Raw genomic sequence first — 19,729 nt, forward strand, 5'->3', positions numbered from 1 at the left:
ACATAAGGTTTCAATTTGCAGCTTTAACCTAGCCAATGTCCCAACTAGTTTTGCCTTGTATTTGAACTCCAATTTTAATGCTGATTATAATGATATTGTTATAATTAGCAGAACAGCATTGCAGGAACACTGTCTATTAGACAGCAAAAGCTTAACAAGATGTGGTTAAGCACAAAAGAGTGCCTAAGAACAACCTTTATACTACTTTGTACCTCCACATACTGCTTGAGGTGAATACATTTATGTATGCATTCAGATATGCTGGTTAAAGGAATTTAAATAGTTAGCTGTTTATTCTGCCAAAGTGTTTATAGTTTTGGATTTATTAACTGTTATGCCTCCCACCACCACCACCATCCCACCTTCCCCTTCCTCCTCCCTGCCTTATTCTTCTCTCATTTTTTGGCTTCAAATGATTCTTTTTTGGCACATTCAGTAGTTCAACATTTTACTTCTCTAGCAGTGGAGTTTTCTGGAAAAGTAACACAAAACCCTAAGAAACTTACCTGGTTTCTAGTTTCCCTACCAACTCAGAACAGCCACAGTTCACTCAAAGCCAACTAAATCTCAGCCCACTTCCAAGTAAGCAGGGGGAAAACTTAGGCATTCATATCAAGTTCAGACAGGGTTTGATGCACTGGAAGTCTGCTTAGACAGTCCTTCAACAGACAGTAGAACCAAAAGCTCAGTCTCCCAGTATGAGATGCTGCAAAGGACACGGATACATAGGAAAAGAACAGCCATCAAAAGGATTAGGGATTACACATATGCCTGCATGCAACCAGAAAGAACATATATAGGTTTTTCATTTCTGATAAGGAGTAAGTAAACTTCCGAATGTTAAAGAGAAATAGAAAAGAAAAATAAAAAACTGAAGTTTTCTTAATAGGTATCAGGTGTAGGAAAAGACCAAGGGAGCACTTTATGCCACAAGGAAAAACTGGGTGGAAAGCAGCACTGCTTTGTAGCTAGTCTTTTGCCACAAAACTTAATGGTCTCAGTGTCCTGTGAAGATACACAAATCATTTAAAAGCTTCAACAGCACTTGAATATATTAAACATAGCTACCTACCTCACTATGTGAGCCATAATGCACAGAAGGGTTTCCTTTTTACAAAGTGCTACAAGAAATGTCAATGTATTCCCATGTAGAGCTGTAATAAACATCCTCTGATATACAGCTCCAACTTTCTTGGTAAACGTTTTGGTTTCTATGTAGAGGCCCAACATACCAAGACTCTTCTATGCCTCCAAGTATGAAAGCCAGGGAAAAATGTCTCTCTCAGACATAGAAAATTAAGAGTGCAAAATGACTACTTTGAGAGGTTTCAGATATTGATAAAGCTGAAGCTGTCTTCCTTTACAGTTCAGTGAAAATGTTTCAAAAGTAGCTGCTTGCTCCATTATTCACTGCAGTCTTCTATTATTACTTTAACATCTTAAATGGCAAAGTAAGAATGATATGGCTGAACACTCTATTCCCACTTTCCTCAATTACATATTAATTACACATTTAACTAACTTAAAACTTGTAGAATAAAGCAATCCAATACTAGTAATCAAATTCCAGTGGTTTTGAAAGTTACTTAAAGGTTATTTTCTTAAGAAATTATTAGAAGAGTACAGCAAATGCATGAAGAACTTTAGCTGTTATTTAATAAAGTCTAGCTTATTTAATAAAGCTTATCCAAGCTTTTGTGTTATATTGGATATAAAACCAGTTTCAGTTACTCCTGTAGCCAGTATTTCTATGATTAAAGAAGACTTGAATGAATGCCTGTACTTCTACATTCAGAATAGTATAAGTCCTACTGGAGAGCCCCTAAATTCATAAAATTTGCCATGAGCTGTAACTGTTTGCTTAATCTTTTTGGTTGGTTGGTTTGGAGGGGGCTGGTTATATGGGGTAGGATGTTGGTTAATTTTTTTCTGGTTTTTGGTGGATTTCCTAGATCGGTTTTAATTGGTTTTGTTTTGTTAGTTTGTTTTGTTTTGTTAGTTTGGTTTTTGTTTGGTATTTTGTCCTTTGGGTTTTGCTTTTTTGTTGTTGTTTTGGTTTTGGATGGTCTTTTGTTTGGTTGGTTTTTTAAAAGACTTCACCAGAATGAAAAACAGTACTGAAAAAAGTCTAGTTCCTCATTCAAAACCCTCTTTGAAACTTATCACATGCCAGGGGAAGATGGACAGCAGAAATTTCACAGCATAGACCAGCATTCATTAATACACCATCCATTCCAAAAAGCTTCAATGGCAGGCACCCCCCATAAAAGGATGCTGAGGACCACAGCAAGCCAGTGTGATCAAACTAAGGCATAAATCCTCTTGTAATGACTATGAAGTAACACATCTGTAACTAAAGCATTTCATATTTGCAAAATGTTACATCTTCATATAATTGTCCCCCAAAAATTATTTAATGGAGGGAGGGAATGGTTCCTAATGAATGTAGGAACTTGGGGGACTTCCATAGTACAAATCTAAACTTAGGAAAAAAATTCCTCTTCCGTTGAAATGCATACAAACAGGTGCAGCCAAACCGAATGCATTTGATCTCCACACTAACAGTAGATGAAAATTTAACTTATGCAGAATACAGCAGCTAACTCCACTGTATTTCCACAAAATTCAAACCAAACATTTAACAGGATACATTCAGAGGTACTTCAGTACTGAGCCCCCCTGTTAAAATACTGTTTTGCTTCAGACCTGATACTTCAATTTGATTTTACAGAAACTGAGAAATAAATTAGAATTTATATATGGAGCTCAAACACAAGCTCTCAACTTAAAGCTTCATCTGCATTAGTGCTTAACAGCAATAAACACGAAGTGAAAACAGTATTGATTTTTTTATTTGGAAAACAGACAGGTTAATATGAAGCTTTCGACACTCTGCAGGTGTCAGAAGAAAGCTCCCTGGATCAAGGTAAATCCATACAAAAACATTTAGTGTAATCTTCTAAACCAAGTTTTAAACAATAATATTCCAGCTGCAACTGTGTCTAGCAAATTGCATTTAAATGGCCCACAAAAATCCATTTAGTCTTTCACTTGCCAGCAGAGCAATGGGGGGTAGGAAAAACTCACGCATTCTCAAGTTTCTAACTGCAATTGATTGATGGGGTAAAGAATTGCAGGCAATGTCTGAGCCTAGAAATGAAGTGCAAGGCAGTGTATATTCAAAGCTAAAGAAAATTGTACCCTCAGAACAGCAGTTAGCATGGAAGCATCAGTGTGCATGCACTCCCACAGACTACCATGTCCCACAGACTACCATGTGTTCTTCTGAGCCAGGATTTAGCCAACATCCCTACAGCAAACTCTAATTTACATAGAGAACCAGACATCTGCTTTTGCCACCTGCACTTCAATTAAGTACAAAAAGTCACAATGAGAGCAACTGAACTTCAGTTTCAGCACCAGCATAGTCTCACCTTTGCATCCCTCTCAAGTGCATCTCTAGTATCTAAAGTTTGATTTTAGTAAGTTTCATGGTCTGCCAGCTACTCTCTGCATTCCCCCACACAACAGAAACAAGTCAGCAGCTAGCCCTCCACTGCATCACTGACTGAAGCAAAGATACTCTTTGCTTTTCACTGGTAGGGGATGTGTAGTTCACCTGGCACACTTAACAGCATGACAAGCATTTTGTCTCTTTGAAACATAAACCTCAATTCTATAGATGTGAGGGACTGTACCATATTTTTGGCTACAACATCTTCCATTCCCACCAGAAGATAAACTGATGATATCCTAACAGCCTATCTAGAAGTGGCACACCACATAAACCACTTCAAGCAGATTCTTACCCATATCTTGTACCCATCCTATAGAGAAAAATCATGCCACTGAAGCAGATCCAATGGTTGCAGTAGACAAAATGAAGAGTGTGGTTCATTTGGTTGTTCCAACTGATGGCAAGATAACACCATCTGTCACATACTTTCTAAGATGGTTTGCTCTTCAAAGCAACAGCCCTGCCTGTTTTGCAGTCCTTGGGGATCCATACCTTACATGACTGCTCTCTTCTGTAGAGCACCACAGAACTTGCCTGCATCAGTGCCATAGATTTCCTGACTAGTTGTTTCAAGGCATTTCCTTGATTCAGCTTCAACAAGCGTATCAACTGTCTTACAGAGACAGAATATAAGACATGATGCATCAGACTGGATAGAATTAGATCTGTTTGCAAAGCTGGAAAGCAGAAGCCATGAAATGACTCAAATGGACTCAGACTCAAACACAAATTCTACGCTTTTCAGAGTTGGGCACTCAGAAAATTCAGTTGCCAACAGGAACTTGAGGGATGCAAAGAGACTGCCTGCAAGTTGTTAAATTAAGATGATTTCACATGCTAATGAAGGTGAAGAAGAGTTCACCTGCAATGTTTCATGGTCTTTCCCACACCATGCCAAGGATGCATACATCTCACCACACACAACACATGGCTCATTCACAGGACAGCACACATGGGGCTAAACAAAAGGGCAGAATTGGAGCTTTCTGTCCCTGCAATAAACCAGTATCCCCATGAAGACTAAGATACATTCACCCATCTCTGGGGTGGGCAGCTACTACTGTACCACGGCAAACAAATACTAGAGCATGGGGTTCTATAAAGGTAAATTTAACTAACACATAAAATGTTACGTAAACACCCGAGTGAAAAGATATAACTGCCACTGCTTGTACAGCATCTAGCACAATCAGGCTCCTGTTCATAGTTGGTCCCTAGACATTACTCTATAACTAAACACTATAAAAGCATTCAGTCTTACAGGCTCAGAACACTACTCATCTTGCAGAAGGTGTGAGTCTGCTTGACTGAATCCTCCTATGGCCTAAGTCTTCTTTACATGGGAAACAAGAGGCAGCATTAGTAAAAAGTCCAGACACACACTGGTTGATCAACGTGCCTTCCAGTAACAGGACTAGTTTCAACAGTGTTCTACCCCACCACTTCCTTTTCTCCATTCCCACCTTCATGGAGCTCTTATGCTCCCTGGTCATGACATTCAAAATATCAACCAGATTATACAGCAATCCACATTAAGACAAGCCATATTAATCTGAACCACATTAGTAATACCTCAGCAGAAGAAATTGGTAGAAAAGTACTAGTAGAACAGGCTGAGAAAGAGACAAATTCTGCTGTTTTCAGAGTAATTGTTTGTCAAATCACTATTTTGGAGGTCACAGAAAAGCTGGGCTCACATCTGAAATTGACTCTAAGTACAGAACACAGAACTCAATTGCTCTGAACCCTTCCTGAATCTGCACAAAACCTCATAAAACTTATCTTTACAAGAGCATCTGTTGACCTGCATTTAAGTTTCTCTCAGTAATGAATTAATCAGCTGAAAATCAGTGGTGAAGATTTCATGGCCAGCACTGGTATTTACAATGGGCTAGATTAAGAACATAAAATTTAGAGATTAGTAAATTATTCTCTTGCATTATCTGATTTAAAAATAAGGAGAATAAATCCAACACTGTTTACTGACTGAAATAAAACAGAAATCTAGAGCACTTGTTATATACTGACTTCAGAGTTTCGACTATTCCTTTGTGGCTTTTTTTTTAACCCCTGGATATCATACAAAAAAGTTAATATGTTTTATACATCTCCTAAATTAATCTTATGTCTTGTGATACACCTCCTTCAGGTACTTCAAAACTTTTTAATCTAAAGTTTAGAGAAACATGAATTCTAATATTCATTTTAACTTTTTAACTATTTAAAGTCTATGATTTCTTTAATCTTAAGAAATAAAAGAAGTATGAGAGCGATCAGAGTTTGTAACTTACTTTATAATGACAGAAGGGTAGGAAATCAGAATTATTTATAGCTACCAAGTACAGCCAATTTATTATGACAGCTTTGAACAGAAATGCTAGTTAAGGCACACAAATTTATCATCTAAAAAAAAGCTTACATCATAAAACTACATGTAGATGTAGTGATTTCTCCTCAGCGTTTGAAGATACTCTTGTAAAGCCTAAGGCAAATAGATTTTCACTTTACAGAGAACACCTACTCACATATAAGAAGGTAGCAGGAAAGTATGAGTGCTTCTCTGTTGATAGACCAGGTAGTGCAACATTGTATTAATACTGACACAGAAGATAACTCCTTCCCCTACACATTAAAAATCAAGTCCTGGATGATTACTTCAGTAACTGTAGATGAGGTGTAATTAAATCCTTATCAGCAGTTCATGTCCATAGCTACACCTTTGAAAACTTGCCACAAACAACTCACATTTTTATGGTGTTCATAGTATGAAAGTAAGAGGCTGATATTTAACCTTGAATGTATACCTAAAACTTCTGTTAAGTACATTTTTCAAAAAAGTTCAAAATAGGATCTCATCAAATCTTAAGTATAAAAGCAGAAAAAGTAACATGAAAAATTACTTAAAACTTCCTATATTTTTGTCTTGAATAAGTATTTTAAATCCTTTGCCATGAATACAGCAGTTAGGAGTGATAACTCTATATAGGAAGAATAATTTTTAATTTGTAGTATGCCTATGGTGCTGTACAAAGAAGGAATGAGGAGGAAGGGTTCCTTTTCTGAAAATTGCTAGGATTATGCTGGAGGCCTGACCTGGGTAATGAGTACCAGCTGCCTACCTTCACTGGTAGCTGCATTCTTCTGGGCTTTGGTGGGTGTGTGATCTGTACTTGAACTCACGTCGGATGAGATGCTTGAGCTGCCTTTGCCTGCAAAGGGAGAAAGAGGTAGAGAGGGAGAGAGAAAAAAACATGAGCATCAACAGCAAAGTAAAGTGTGCTTCTATATCAGAACCTGGAATAATTCCAGAAGGCTTTAAACTAAGTTAAAGCAGCTGATATTAATTTTGTACACACTGGGGTAGAAGTTAATTGCAATAACTTACAGCATGTGCGTCCTCATGTGTACTAAGGCTGCAGCGTCCTGTATTACTGGGCTCTCATTATGTATTTGCTAAGCCCCATTGTAAATAAAAAGTGTGTAATTAACATTAGGGGAAATTTCATGATCAGCTTTCTCATTCAAATACCTTTAACACAGATCAGGATAAACGGTCACTAACTTTCATCGGCATGAAGGGTTAAATTTAGTTTTCTACTCTATGTGTTCACATCATGTATTCAAGTCACTTGGTCACATGAAAATGAAAGCAAGGTATCTGCTGTTCCTCCTACTGCTTGATGCAATACATAACTTTCAAATTACACTTCCACAGTTGCTGCTCTTCACCTTTAATTTCTTATGTAAATCAAAACCAGCTCATGTCTCATCTTTTTTTCTTAAACCTTTTCCTGCATTCCCTACATCAGCGCACTCAGACCTATATATGGGATGTCAAACCAGGCAAAAGTTACCAGGAGAAAACATCCGAATAGAAAGAAAAACACATAGCTGAGATAGATACCACAGAAAGGCAGAGGCAAAATTTTTTTGTTTACAATGAGTAATTTCTGTTTCTCTTCACTCACTCTACTCACTTGCAGCAACTATTAAGGAATATATTCCACTATAAAATAGGAACCACACCAACCATCCAACCAGCATTACGTTAGATAATTCTAGAGAGAGGAAAGGTAAGGAACACTGTTACATTTTCAGAAGTTATCTGTTCCCAAAGACACCGCACCAGTGAAGCCCTGAGGATCAGTGTTAGTTCTCAGACCAAAATTAGGCTGCATGCCAAAAGCTAGGTGACACCATGTTTCTGTCACTTGACTAAACATATAATCATAGGAATGTTAGCAAGAGATTTTTCTGATCTGTTATTCCAATCAGGGATTCCTCAGGGTTCCGGGTTACAGTATGCCTGGTTTTCATAACATTTAGATGTAAGGAGAAGGTCTGCTTTTTAAAGGTGCCCCAGCAGAACACGGATTTAAGTTTTAATGGGAAACGACCGGAGAATGTGCAAACGTAAGTTACTTCACAACCAAGGTACTGCCACTTAATCCGTCAGCCAGCCCTAGAGAATCATTCCCCACAAAGTTGCTGAAGTTAACATGCTCAGGTTTGAGATGATTGTGGAGTGAAAGGATATTAAGAAGGCCAGAAGGAAGTAGATGATCTTTATTTAAGGTCCATTCCAATCCAAACCACTCTCTGAAATCAAAAATAAATAAATAAACAAAGATGGCTGAGGCTAATAGTTGTGCGGGGTGAAAAGAAAAAAAAAAAAGTATGCTTTCAATGATTGACTAACTGCTTTTTACATTCCTTTATGGAGTTAAGCAAAACCAAGAAGCAGGGCTTCTAGAATATCACCTCAATTGCTCTCAAGCTGTGCCACGAGCTGGAGTAATGGATTGTGGTCTTAATAGAAATAACTGCCCCCCATCCCCCCCTAAAAGCTCTACAAGTAAGGTTGCATGGGTTGCTGTAGAAGAAAGGCAGTGGGAACAAAAAGGATAAATGTAAATGCTCTTTCCCAGACAGAGCCAGAGAACTTCAAACACCTGCAATAGCTGATAATAATCATTAAATGACAAGAAGAGTATTTAGATGGTATTGCCACTGCCAGCAGCTCCTCACTTACCAAGCACTGCAACTGCAGAGGCAGAAAACAAATGTCAAGGAGTATCAGCACTCCTTAACAGATCAATAGAAAGAAAAAAAAAAAAAAAAAAGCTAACAACAAAAAAATGAATTACTGGAAAACAATTATTTCCTCAAAGCAAATAAACAGGAATTCCTCTAAAAAATACATATATCTTTTTTGGGGGGAAAGGAAACCAGTGATACCAAACAACACTAGTTCCTAGCTGGTTGTCTGTGGCATAGGTTGTTTTCACAAAGCAAATCCTTCCTGTGGCTGCATAACTTGCCATCAGCATCAATAATATTTCTATTTACACTACATTCAAGCAAGCATTCAAGAGCACAACAGAAACAGTTCACTCACTGTAGGGTTCTGATTGCCAGTAGTAGATCCAATAGAGATTATTTACAAGTGAGCACTTCTTCAGATAACTGTGAAATGCCAGATATGTCTAGATATTTACCATTTGAATCTGCTTGAACTTCTAAGACATTTTAACTTCTTGAGAGAAATTTTGGTTGGATACCAGTTCCTCCTGCAATACTTTTAATATTTTATGATACTGTTAGTGTTCTCACTGTATACAGCCCTGAAACAAGTCACCTTCCTCACTGCCTACTCTGAGGCTCCATTCAGGTGGATGCCAAGCAGGAGATACTGCCTAGTAAATATTCAGTGCAGACACTTCATCCATTCTTTTCATACAAAACAAAGCCATTCACTTCTAATACTCTTGATTTGGCAACTGCAGACTCACGTATGCATCTAGCTAGCATGTAAGAGTATCTGAGTTTTCTACAAACAACTTGGGGTTTGGTAATAGGAAAGAGTGCACAATCAGAAAGTTCCAAGATGAGAAAAAACACAAAGAAATCATTGGTATACAAAAAGGCGGCTGCCATTCAGATGGACCTCATCAGGCTGAGAAAAATGGACAGGAACTTCAGGAAGCTAGTTCAACAGAAGGAAATGCCACATCCTGCATCTGAGAAGGAGTAACCCCACACAGCAGTGCATTCTGAGGACTGACCAACCAAAAAGTGTCTTGACAGAGAAAAAAAATCAGTAATTCATGTGGACCCCAACAAAAGCTAGCAATGGGTCCTTGGAGCAAAGAAGTCTGACAGCACTGCAGGCTGCTTCAGGAGAAATGTAGCCAGCAGGCTGAGGAAAGTGAACCTTCCTGCCTTCTTTTCAGCACTGGAGAGGTGCATCTGGAGTGCTGGGCCTAATTCTGGACTCTAGTGCAGGAGAGGTAGGGCCATACTGAGAAGAGTCCAGAGCAGGATCATTAAGATGAAGGGACTGAAGCATCTCTCCTAAGAAGAAAGGCTGAGAGAGCTGGGACTGTTCAGCCTGGAGAAGGATCAGGGGGATCTTTCTGATGTATATACATATCCGAAGGGAGGGTGGGAAGATGATGGATTCCAGCTCTTTTCAGTGGAGCCCAGTGACAGGACAAGAGGCAGTGGGCACAAAACAAAATCTAAGAAATTACTGTTAAGCATAAGCATCTTATGTTAAGCATAAGATTTTACTTATTTTGCAGCAATGATGGTCAAACACTGGAACAGGTTGCACAGAAAGGCTGTGAACTCTCCATTCCTTGGAGATTCTCAAAACTTATATGGACACGGCCACGAGCAGCCTGTGTTACCTGACCGTGCTTTGAGCACTGAGGTTGAACCACATGATCCTGAGGTCCCTTCCCACTTCAGCAATTAGGTATTTTTATAATCCAGGTGCCTCTCTGAGAACAGCATTTTGTAGACCAGGAAGCTGTGTTAATCACCCTGTGATTTCAGAGCTTCCATAAAAAATTCATTATACGAATGCCTTTCCAACTGACTACACCAGCTTTTACAATACCTTCATTTTTTACCTTTAAAAATAGCAGCTTAATAGTAAAGTACTAGATCTTACAATGCAGCTCATTACAAACATAAATCCAAGGACTACATAAACAAAATAGCTGCAAAAAAATACAGTTCACAAACGTATAGATGTTTTTTTTCCTTAGACAACTTATCTTAACCAAGCTCTTTAATAAAGATCCTCATCAGGCAGCTGTGCTAGTAATGAACAACAACAAATGCAGTAGCCACCCTTTAGTATTCTTAACATATATGAAGTTGAACACCCAAAAGTAAAGAGACATGAAAGGAGGATGACCTATCACATCCAGGGTTCATTCTCTGAAAAGCAAATCAAGAAGGGTCTGTATCAAGAGGGAACTTTTCAATACAAATGCTTTAAGCAGAACTTCTGCCTTAGAGGAGACGCATTTAGCCCTCAAGTCAGAAAACCCCTGACTCAATAGAGAAGCTTTCTGCCATGCTCTATTTGATGCCCACATTTTCCTTTCAGGAAGTGAATTGCAAGGCAAAGGGAAGAGGCAAATTAAAATTTAGTCTATGAGACTGGTGCTGCCAAACATTCAGCCCATAGGCCAATCAGGCCTCACACTCACCTGAGCTCCTCTGAGGCGGGGTTCTGCAGTGCTTTTTTCAGGGCCTTATCTGCCACATAAAATCAAAGACTGCTTGTTTCACTAATGCCATAGAAAAAATGAAGGTGTAGCATAATACTGGTCTTCAGAGGAAAGTTCACATCCTCAGTTTAAAAAGTGCACTGAGAAAAAAACCATAGCAAGCAAATATAACAACATGACCAGGGTTCTTTCTAATGCAATGACAGCTAGAAGTAGCAGAGGGCAATATTGCAAAGACTACAGAAGTAATGATTTTATTTGATCCTCTGCTTAAACCAGTTAAAAGCCTGCCAAATACTCCGCTATCATGACATGCAATTTTTTTTTTTTCATTTCAAAGCCAGAAGTTGAAAACCAAAAGAGAGCAAACTGCACTATGGTAATAGGTAATGTAGAAGAAAGCAATTTCCCTACAATACAACGTAATTCACACCAAGGCTGAAGGTAGCAGTGGCTTCACCAGGCCTGCAAAGAATCACACAGCTACATGATTACAGTTCAACTCATGGCTCTGACCTGCTTCTGAAGAAGCCAGAGTGGATATTTTTCCACCTACTAGTGCCAAAGTCTTACAATAGCCAAAGGAACAAGATTCCAGCCATCTAACCTAGTATGCAATTTCCTACACATTTTTTTATCCTGTTGGAAAGAAAATTAGAATAACGTAAGTATATAACAGATAATTCCTCTGAACATTTTCACAGCTCCCAGCACTTGTAGCCCAAGGAGGTCTTTTAGATCTGGATGTTTTAGTATTCAATAGCCCTTTAGCCCTACTAAATCTGCCTGGCCTCCTTTTAAGTCTTGACTATTAAAATAATGTCTTCCATTTTCTTTTTATCACAGATGGCTACACTAAAGCATTAGTTTGTTTGTTTCATTTAAGTGTTTCTATCTTCAGTTTAGCCACCAGAATGTACACCTATGGACTATACAATGAGACACTAATCACTATTAAAAAGGTTGTGCATGCAACTTGGTGGTCTATCACCAGATTTCAGTATTGCTGGGGAAAAAAAAAACAAACCAAACCCCAAACAAACAAAAACAACCAAGCACTAGTCTAGCTAGTTATAATCTTTTTTTAATGCCTCTATTAATGTATTTTAGGCTGTTAAAAACTTGCAGGACAGAAGTAAGACCAAACACCCACAAGGCATCTTAGCCAAATGGAAGCTTTTGAACAACAATGGAAAGCAAACAGCTCTCATACTCACTTGCTGAAAAGTGCCAAAGACATCACCAGTCAGTCAGGACAGAATTCATGCAATTTAAACTTACCCAATAAAGTAAAGTCTACCACCATCCAAAACTGAGAAACAATTTTTAGAGGCATATATGCAAAGCCTGTTCAAATACAGACAGTGTTTCTGGATGTAGACTCTCACCTCTTCTGTTGCATTTTGTTATTTTTATTTTACTGTACATCCAGCCAGCATAAACAGAGGCTGAGTGAATTATGTGATACAAATCATATGATTCATGAAGCTCATTGACCTATATGATAGATGAAGGTACATCTGGCAGTGAGATGCTTCTACACTGTGCTGGAAAAGATGTACTAGGGGGTGTTTTTTTCAGCACATTTGCTCTTGGATTCTGATGTATAGGCATTTTTGTATTGTATTTTACACATCCTTCGACGATGTCACAAAAACAGGCTGACTTATTATATGCTACCCTGGAAAATAATGGTGGTTTTACTCTTGACATCAAGTTTTAGTCCTTCAGTAGGCAGTGACAGTTACCTAGAAGTTAAATGGACAGTAGGGCCAAATCCACTGTTTGCCCAGCCAAAGTGAAATATTAGACAAAATGCTAGAACAGAAAAATGAAACAGTAATTCAGAAAAAAAATAAAAAGAGCAAAAAGTCCAAAATAATAAGTCATTAATCTTTTTAATTGCCCAAAAGCATTATATTGGAATGAATTTGAAAATAAGTCTGAAAAATCTGTTTATTTAAGCCATCAATTCTTACCCATAGGACATAAGTCAAATTCAACATTTCAACATGAAAGGGTGTATGCATGTGGCTTTTCTATCAGATGATCATTACTTCCTCTTTTATTCCTTCAGACAAGATTTTTAAATCAAGTAAATGTCAACTACATCAAGAAGAAATCCAGAAAAAAAAACAAAAAAAACCCCCAAACCATTCCAAGCCTCAAAGCATCAGAGATTATGAAAGAGGAAAGAAAAATTTCTTTTCCTTCTCCTCATGTTTCCACGACACATATAAAACTGGTCCAAGTCTCCAAAACCTCAAATGTAACTCTTTACAATCTGCAGCTCCAGAGACCACAGACTCCTGGTATGTTTCTAAGTATCCCCATGGAAATCAGCTGCCCATTGGGATACTTAGGCTTTGAGGATGTATGGCATCATTTAAAGATGCATTATACCAGTTCAGCCAAAGTAAAAGCAAAGTTGGACTACACACCCTGAAAATCATTCCCTTGGACTTTACATTTCTACCAATAAAAATTATAAGTCATAAAACTGGTTTCCACTTATTAAGTCTTAACTGCTGATCAAACTACCACTGATTTAACAATGAAGTTACTCAACTCAGTTCAGTTGTCCCTCACTGAACTACTTTCAGGATAGGGTATATGTTAATCTACAAATCCACATCTTCTACCTAGAATTTAAGAGAAGGATTCTCAAGTGATTGATGATCAAATTAAAACATACCAACATAATACACATGTGGGCTACAAACTTCATTCCACCTAGCATTTGGCAGGAAGCGATAAACCAAACATTAATCTGCCCAAACTCTCCAACACCAAGAAAAGGAAGTAAGCTGAGTGTTTCACAGGAAGCATACTGAAGATTGAGGAGTTTGCAGATACACGGTAGCACCGGCATGTCAGGACAGTATTTCTTAAAAAACTCAAGTGTACAATCTATTCAAGCATTTTTAAGTTTTTAAACCGTAACTCCAGCTTCCAGGATCAGTTAATTTGCCTGTGAAATTTGGTGCAACAGTATAGTGCATGAAACAGTATACTTAGTTCTGCAGCAAGTTTTAAGTTAGGTTTCAATTCAGGCTATGTAGGCCAATTAATCCTGTGATGTTGTCCTTCCAGTCACTGCCTTGATCACCTTTTGAAGTATTACAGCATGCTACAAAATCTCCTGGAAATGCTAAAAGAGCACATAGCATGTAAAGCTTAAGTAATAAGCTTTGTTCATATAGGCACAGATGCTACTTACTGTGCCATGGGAGCAGATTTGATTAACCGGGGCTGCAGTTTTGACATCCCTAGCTCACATCTTGAAGCCAAATAACTCACTATGAATTTAGAGAGGTCTTCAAGTGGACTCATCTAATCTAATGACTAAAAAGGGGCAGGGCACATGTTCTAGTTTGCTCAAGTAACCTGTCTCACCCCTCTGCCTTTTCCTCCCCCATATAGGAGGTGGTGATACCAATCCCTTTTCCAGAGAACTTCAACACTCATTGGCAAGGGTTGTTAACCAAGAACCACTAAATAGATATCCTAAAGACACAATCATTTTTTATGATGATACATCTCTGCTTATAAAAGCATTTCACAATATACAGAGCACACCACTGCTGAGTTTATAAAGATATAATAATTTGTCAAACTCTCTGGTAGTTTCTTTGAGGCCTACTAAGCAATCTGCATGCCAGAAGGCAATGCTAGTTTTCAGCCAAACTTTGCACCCACTCCAAGTGCTCTGCATTTCTAACACTAGCAAAAACCCATAACAATTTAGTCTAGGAGGCAAATAACATTTAAGTGACTCTGCCTGAGAAGTAAAGAATGCAAGTATGTTTTCTATTTGAACTCAAGGTGAGAAACCAAGATGAGAATTCTGTAACATCATTTTTTTACCTAACAGGACTATCATCTCATTACTGCCTTTCACTGTACTCCAAAAGTGGTTCCTACTCTTCTTTGCCTTCTGCTTAGCCACAGAAACAGGGAAATCAAACTTTGTTCTTCCCCCAGTCACAGAATTATCTTAGAAACTGTAGCATTTATTTAATACTGGGCTTTACCTTACAAATTTTCTTCCAATCAACATGTTTTAAGAGGGGTATTTACTCATAATATGCTGATCTAGAGTTTAGTTAGAAACAATGTGTCCTTAGTATGTACTACCTAACCTTGCTATTTTAATCCAATAGCTGAAAATAATTATTATACCAACACAAGAAATTAAACATAGTCGAGCCAGAAAACTTTTTTTTTTTTTCCTTTATACTGCCTCTGAGAATGCCACTTCGTTGCCATGTTCTCTATTAATGGTTGCTTCAAATTTGTTTTTCCCCAATTCCACTGAAATTTAAACAAAATTATAATCCTTTATATTCAGAAAGGGCAGAGGCTTTTGAATTCAATATCAAACACAAATCAGTAGATATTACTTTGCATGTTACCACATGCGAAATGGCAGTGAGTGGAGGCAGCCTGAGAGAATAAATTTCAGTACAGATTTTGAAGTGGCTGCAGAGTCTAAAATTGCACTGGAATACATCAAGCATTTAGTACAAGTTTAAATTTAATTAGATAATAATATACCATTCAGAAGGGAAACCAAAACTACCAAATGTATGTTTGTCTTCCACAATAATGTCATTAACACTTAAAATCTGTATTTAGTTTTTCCCAGCATTTGAACATGAAAGGTAAATATTAAACTTGCACTATCAATTTTACTGTTCCTTTCACTTAAAGCACAAAAGCTACAATATTTTCAATTATGATTCACATCCATTTCTTAGAACTGCATTCAATATGCACTAGAACAAAGTGCCTTTTACTGCTGTATGAACCAACGTCTTACGTTCAGAGCCAAAAATAATTATGAATGTTCTCATATGAAGGCCCAGCTAGCCTCATTACAGCTTATAAGCCACAACCAATCTCACAGAGTTTTAGTCAGCACTTAAAGATGTATCTTAAGGGCATGCAAAATCTTTTCTTGAACACAGTGGTTATTCCCCAGTCATGCCTCATCTCTATCCAAGAGAAAGCCTAAAAGCAAAGCTACCCAGTCAGCCTGTGGAACTCCAGTTGTTCATCCATGAGGAAGACCCAAATCAAGTCATGGTCCTAACCAACTTCCCAACTCTAAAGCCTTTGTCAATAGCTGACTTCTGTTTCATCTGCTGAAATCCTGCTACACACTACTGTTTGTTAACTTCACCAGGCATTTTCCTGACAGGATGAGCTTTCACCAGTCCCTGTATTTAACCTCCTAATAAACCTGGTACTTAGCATGACACCACTTGGGAAAGATTGGCAAGTGAGAGCAAAAATCTCCAACTTAACAATACGAGCACAGCAGCAGCACAGAACATGAAGGAAATTGATACAACATCTGTCAAGCTTGACTGAAGCCTTTTTTTATCCTAATTAAATAGAAATCTTTCTATTTAAATAGAAGCTTTTGAGTGCACTTATATTAGGTAATAGGTCTCTAAAACCTCTCCCATGGTACCAGTTCCACAGCCTACTTCTGATGCCATCATCTGAAATCTAACAAACTTTGGGCACCACACTAAAAATACACACAAATAAGTTTCTACTGAAGGTATTTTACTTTCCTGGCCTGATACTACATTGGCACAACAAGGTACAGCATAGACTGCCAATTTTAAAATGCAGTTCCTTTTTGCTCTTTTGCTTTTACCTTAGTCCTGAGCTGGATTAGCAAGCTAAAGAGATTCTTCCTGTATGACTGCTAAAACAGGTACAGTGGAAGCAGAAAGTACCCAGAGCTGGAGGTGGCTGCTTCAGCAGTGCAAGGGGAACAGCTTTTTTGGCACTGTATATAGTTAACACCTTCATGAACAACCTCCCTTTAGCCCCCCCAAACCTGTCAGTTTTAATGTTTGCTAGTTAAGCCAGAGTCAACAGGAAAGAACTGAGGAAGTAAATTACTTTTATCAAGACAGCACAGAAATTAAGTATTCTGATATCAATGTACACTGTGAAAAAGCAATGTGAAAATCTTTCACGTGACAACATAGGTCTGGAAGCCCAAGATGACTTTTAATAAGTGAAGACCAACAAAGGAATCTGGCAGCTAAGGAAAAACAGACAAGGATCACTATACTCCTTTAGATAAGCACAGTCACTTCCAGCTTTTCTTCCCTGAGAGATACAAGGAGGGGGAGAAGGGGAAGAGGAAGTGGCTGGCTCAAGGATGCAAGTAAAGCAAGATTGAAAAATTGTGGGATTACAAAAACTAAACAACAGATTTGTGTCAAAGGCATACAGTGGTACAAAGGGGTATCTTAAAGGCAAAGAAAAAGGAGGTAATCAGCACATTACAGGAACATGCCTATATTTTTCTATTGACCACCAGGTTTGGCACAGTTACAAGCCATGTACTAACAGGTTCAGGAACCAAACTCACCAGCACACATTACCAAAGTAAAAACAATAGGAGTGTGAAAAAAGTTGTGCTTACAAAACACAAGTGAATCAAACTAAAGCTTCATTCCATACATTTGGCTATCAACCTCAAATTTCACAGAATTCAGAGAAAAAGGAGGAAGAAATCTAAAGGTCTAATGCCACACTAACTCACAGAATGTCTGGCAATGTTAGCATGCAAAATAAAACAAAAAGTACCTGCCTGAATATCTTTTAAACATAGTTTTAGCATATTTTGTTATAATAGGAATAATTCCATTAACTGTATAACTATCACCTTCTGGTTTTAACCCTGTACAGAGGCCACCCACACTACAATTTGCAGCTTCAGTCACTGCCTGAACACTGGGAATAGATGCTTATCCGGCACACAGAGGCTCATCTACCTCCAGAAATATAAGCAGGATAGAAATTCTCCATAGAAATAATGTGGCTTTCAGTGCCAGTTCAGCATTTTTGTTTCTTCATTTATGCTACCTTCCACATAAAACTTCCTCTCACAGAATATGGAAACATGGCATGGAAACTCTCAGAGGAGTTAAATATAAATGCATCAGCCAGAAGACATCAGAATTTCCTTATTTTAAGCTTAAGGTATCCCAACAGTCTAGCAATAAAAAGACTGAGGACAATTCTTAAGCTGCCCTACTACCTTCACTAGGGCACTGCTATTTATACACCACACTGACATTCAGTGGGGGAAGCACACATTAAGGAAAAAATGAAGGTAGCTAATAACAAACCAGTTGAATCAGTAATTTTGTCCATTGAAATTCTTCCATTCTCACTATTTAGCAGTATGTGTACCACTGGCATAGCGATTGTTTGATTATAGTTTGAGGATTAATTAAAAAAAAAATCCTCTGTGAAGTGTATCTGTGCAGCTCAGATTGAATTGAGTAATTCCACCAGAATTTCAGAATGGCACTGCTTTCCAAGGTTTTTTATCCAGCATCATATTCAGTATTAGCACCTCATCAGAGAAAAAAAAATACTGAAACTAGGGTACATATGCATCACAAGTAAAGTGAGCAGAAACAACACAACAGCCACTAATAGCCAGAGCCAAGATAAGCAGATGGAAGTAGTATAAGGACAGCAATTGCTTAATCTTAGTTTAGCACAGACAGAGTACCTCACACAACCTCAACTTTAACCAGCCAGTACTTCTCACATTTAAGACAAAATTAGGGAAAAAAAAAAAAAAGAAAAAAAAAAAAAAAAGTGTAGTTTAGGTCTATAAAAATCACAGCAGCCTTTGGCAAAGGTGAAGAACTGCCAGGGTACTGGAAGCCAAAGGTGTTAGCCACATTTATGTACAGTGGGTATGACTATGACATTTAACAGTCCAAACAGTCTCCAGCTCAGGGCGGTTTTGTCCCAATGGTTTCTGGGAACCAAAAAGTGTACCTGGAGAAAGTTAGGACCTGCAAGACACTTAGCCCTGTCTGGTCCACCCTTGCCCTCCATCCCCCAATATCTGCTCACAGACCAGGACCACATTTCAACCTTTCAGGGCCAACAGTGCCTGCCCCAGTGACACCACAGCAGGGCTGGGCTCCAGCTCCCTGCTGCTCTGCTCTGTTTAACACTGATTCTTGCAGCATTTGTATATTAGCGCTGTTTCTTCATCTGACCCAACTCATCATCTGGGGGGACAGAGGAAGACACAATGATTGCACTGATATCCTGCCATTTGACACCAGATCATCACCACACCGACTGCTATGCCATGTAAGCACCCTGAAACACTCAGCAGCACCTCAATAAATCATCTCTGCTTCTTGTTTCCACTTTAACACAAATGCTTTAATTAAGCAATACTGGTAAAAATTAACAAAAGCCACACCAAAGAATAATGGAAAAAAATATTCTCAAAAACAATCCAACAAAAACATTAAGCCTTGCTATAACTCAGGGTGTTCTAAAAAGTGCAGAGAGGGCATTTAAAGTGGTAGTATTGCTTATAGCAATGTCACAGCAATGAGTACCAAAGAAAATGTTCATTATCTCAAAGCAATCCTGTCAATGATCAAATGCTTTGTAACATGGGGGTGAAACTAGAAATGGGAAACACAGGCCAGGCTCTGTGGTCAACAGGCTAAAGTCCAAGCACACTATCTGCAAGTTCCTTCTGGTTCTCTCCTTGTAAAAAATTCCACTCAATTATTCACTTTAATGGCTTTTGCATCATTTTGAAACTGACTACACTACCTGTGCAGCACAATGAAGGGAGATGGCCTAATTGGCTCTGTTCAAGGGGTTG

At 38.3% G+C, this 19,729-nt stretch overlaps 1 protein-coding gene across 1 annotated transcript in view; it reads right to left on the reverse strand.

Moving 5' to 3' along the window:
* FBXL7 (F-box and leucine rich repeat protein 7) overlaps window positions 1-19,729 on the reverse strand; it is a 175,888-nt gene that overhangs the window by 126,446 nt on the left and 29,713 nt on the right. Inside the window, exon 2 of the mRNA XM_071736647.1 lies at window positions 6,637-6,726. Within this exon, the coding sequence (XP_071592748.1) occupies window positions 6,637-6,726 (90 nt within the window). The remainder of the gene's footprint in view (window positions 1-6,636; window positions 6,727-19,729) is intronic.

Source organism: Heliangelus exortis, chromosome 2, assembly GCF_036169615.1.
Source record: "Heliangelus exortis chromosome 2, bHelExo1.hap1, whole genome shotgun sequence".
In the NCBI taxonomy this organism is placed as follows: Eukaryota; Metazoa; Chordata; class Aves; order Apodiformes; family Trochilidae; genus Heliangelus; species Heliangelus exortis.